Here is a 2500-nt window from a genome sequence, read left to right as displayed (position 1 = left end):
ACGCTGGGTCATAGTGCTAGTAGGCAATAAATGAATACCTAATGGTCATGTGGTGAAGGAGTTTGCTTTGCAACTATGTAGTCTCACTGTGTGACACCTTGGGTAGATGTTTTCTTTTACAACCGCAGGTGTGGAAAGAAGCTTCCCAACCACATGGTTTCAGGTGCAGTCCCACTGCGTGGCACTTTGGATTGACCAAGGCCTTGTGAATGAATTTGTAGAAACTGAAAATGCCTGTTGTGTATATATATATATATATATATATATTATATATATATATATATGCATACTTCTAATATAAGGATGAAATTTTTCAAAAAAATCTTATCAGTGTGCAGCATGTTAAAATACCTTTTAAGGTGAAAATTATAAACAATTATAAATAAGGGTGAAAAAAATAATTTCTCTGCCAATATGCTGAAAAATAGACTTTAGATGATCTAAAGTCTATTTTTCAGCATATTGGCATAGGAAATAATTTTCTTTTGCCCTTATTTATAATTTTATATATATATATATGTACAGATAAATTCCTCTATTTACATAATATCGAGGTCTCTTTCATTCTTTTGTTGTCTTACCATTATTATTAAAATATGTATGTTTATGTATATATATATATATATATATATATATATATGTAACATGTATATATATATATATATATATATATTATATATATATATATATATTATATATATATATATTTGTGTGTGTGTGTGTGCCTTTGTGCTTGTGTTTATCTCCCACCCCACCCCACCCGACCATCACTGCTTGACAGCTGATGTTGGTGGGTTTATGTCCCTGCAACTTAGCAGTCTGGCAAAAGTGACTGATAGAATAAGTACCAAGCTTAAAAAAAATAAATCCTGGAGTCAATCTGTTTGACTGAAACCCTCTTCAAAGTGGTGCTCCAGCATGGCTGCAGTCAAGTGACTGAAACAAATAAAAGAATAAAAGAATATATTTACCTGATTGGTCCTTTTTTATATATTTCTGCCTTCATCTTTTCAATTCCAGAGACGCTGCCATAATCAGCGACATACCAAATGGTGTAATTTTTGACTGGTGCACATTCTCCAAACGTTTTACATGTGCCACATCTATTAAACTTTGGGCAATCTAGGCATTAACAAACGAAATCCAAAATCAATATATGTGAGAATGTATGTGCAAAAAACTTAGATACTTATGTACATACAAGTATTACATTGGTCTTTACATAAGAATCATCCAACTTATGTCAACATGGAAAATGATGATGATGATGATGATGGTGGTGATGGTGGTGATGATGGTGGTGGTGGTGATTGTAGCGATGCTGATTGAGGCGGTAGAAGTAGTGGTGGTAGTGATGGTAATGGTGGTAGTGATGGTAATGGTAGTGGTGGTGGTGATGATGATGATGATGATAACAATGATGATGTTGGTGGTGGTGGTGGTGGTGGTGGTGGTGGTAGAGATGGTTGGTAGTGGCAGTGGTGGTGATGATGACAATGACAAAGATGATGGTGGTGGTGATGATGGTGGTGGTGGTAGTAGGACTAGTAGTAGTGGCGGTGGTAGTAATGGTAATGATGGCAATAATGACGATGATGATGATGACAATGATGATGTTGGTGGTGGGGGTAGAGATGGTTGGTAGTGGTGGGGGTAGTAATGGTAATGATGGCAATAATGACGATGATGATGACAATGATGATGTTGATGATGATGTTGAAATTGTGCAGTCCAGAGACTTCATTTTAACTACTGCTCCTATGGTTAACTCCTCTTCTATATCTGATATATCTAATGTTTCTAGTTTGCATTCTTTCAAAGGGTTGCATTATGCAGTCAGTTTTTCACATATCTTACTGGTTTTTTGGGGGTTTTTTTGTGCCTGTTACTATTGTGTTACACAGCACTAAGTGCTTGTCATCTCTCTCCTAGATATAGAATGAAGACACTTATCTACTGTTACTCCTAGAATGTTCATGAAAGAAAAAACTGGATTATATGGAAATATTATTTCAGGCATGGCTGTGTGGTAAGAAGCTAGGGTTCAGAGTTCAAATTCACTTCCACTGCATGGCACCTTGAGCATGAGCCTCAGGCTGACCAAAGTCTTGTGAGTGGACTTGATACATGGAAACACATACACAAACACACGTGTATGAGTGTGTGTGTGTATCTGTGTGTGTTTGTGTGTGTGTGTGTGTGTGTGCAAGTGTCTTTATGTATGTCCCCACACAACCACTTGACAACCAGTGTTGGTGTGTTTATGTCGACATAACTTAGTGGTTCAGCAAAAGAGGCTGCTAAAATAAGTACCAAGCTGTTAAAAAAATATAAGTATTTGGGGTTGATACATTCAACTGAAAATTCTTAAATCTTCAAATAAAAGATGAAAAAAAATAATATTAGCGACAAAGGGTCTCTCCCTCAGAGCGAAAGGTAGATTGTATGATGCATGTGTGCGAACTGCCATGCTTCACGGTAATGAAACATGGGCTGTGAC

At 36.5% G+C, this 2500-nt stretch overlaps 1 protein-coding gene across 1 annotated transcript in view; it reads right to left on the bottom strand.

Annotated features, from left to right (window-relative positions):
• LOC115212941 (cathepsin Z) overlaps window positions 1-2500 on the bottom strand; it is a 43114-nt gene that overhangs the window by 11715 nt on the left and 28899 nt on the right. Inside the window, exon 4 of the mRNA XM_029781785.2 lies at window positions 972-1122. Coding sequence (XP_029637645.1) covers window positions 972-1122 — 151 coding nt within the window. The remainder of the gene's footprint in view (window positions 1-971; window positions 1123-2500) is intronic.

Source organism: Octopus sinensis, linkage group LG6, assembly GCF_006345805.1.
Source record: "Octopus sinensis linkage group LG6, ASM634580v1, whole genome shotgun sequence".
NCBI lineage: Eukaryota > Metazoa > Mollusca > Cephalopoda > Octopoda > Octopodidae > Octopus > Octopus sinensis.
Note: the sequence above shows the minus strand (reverse complement) of the source record. Positions and strands in the feature narration are given on the sequence as shown.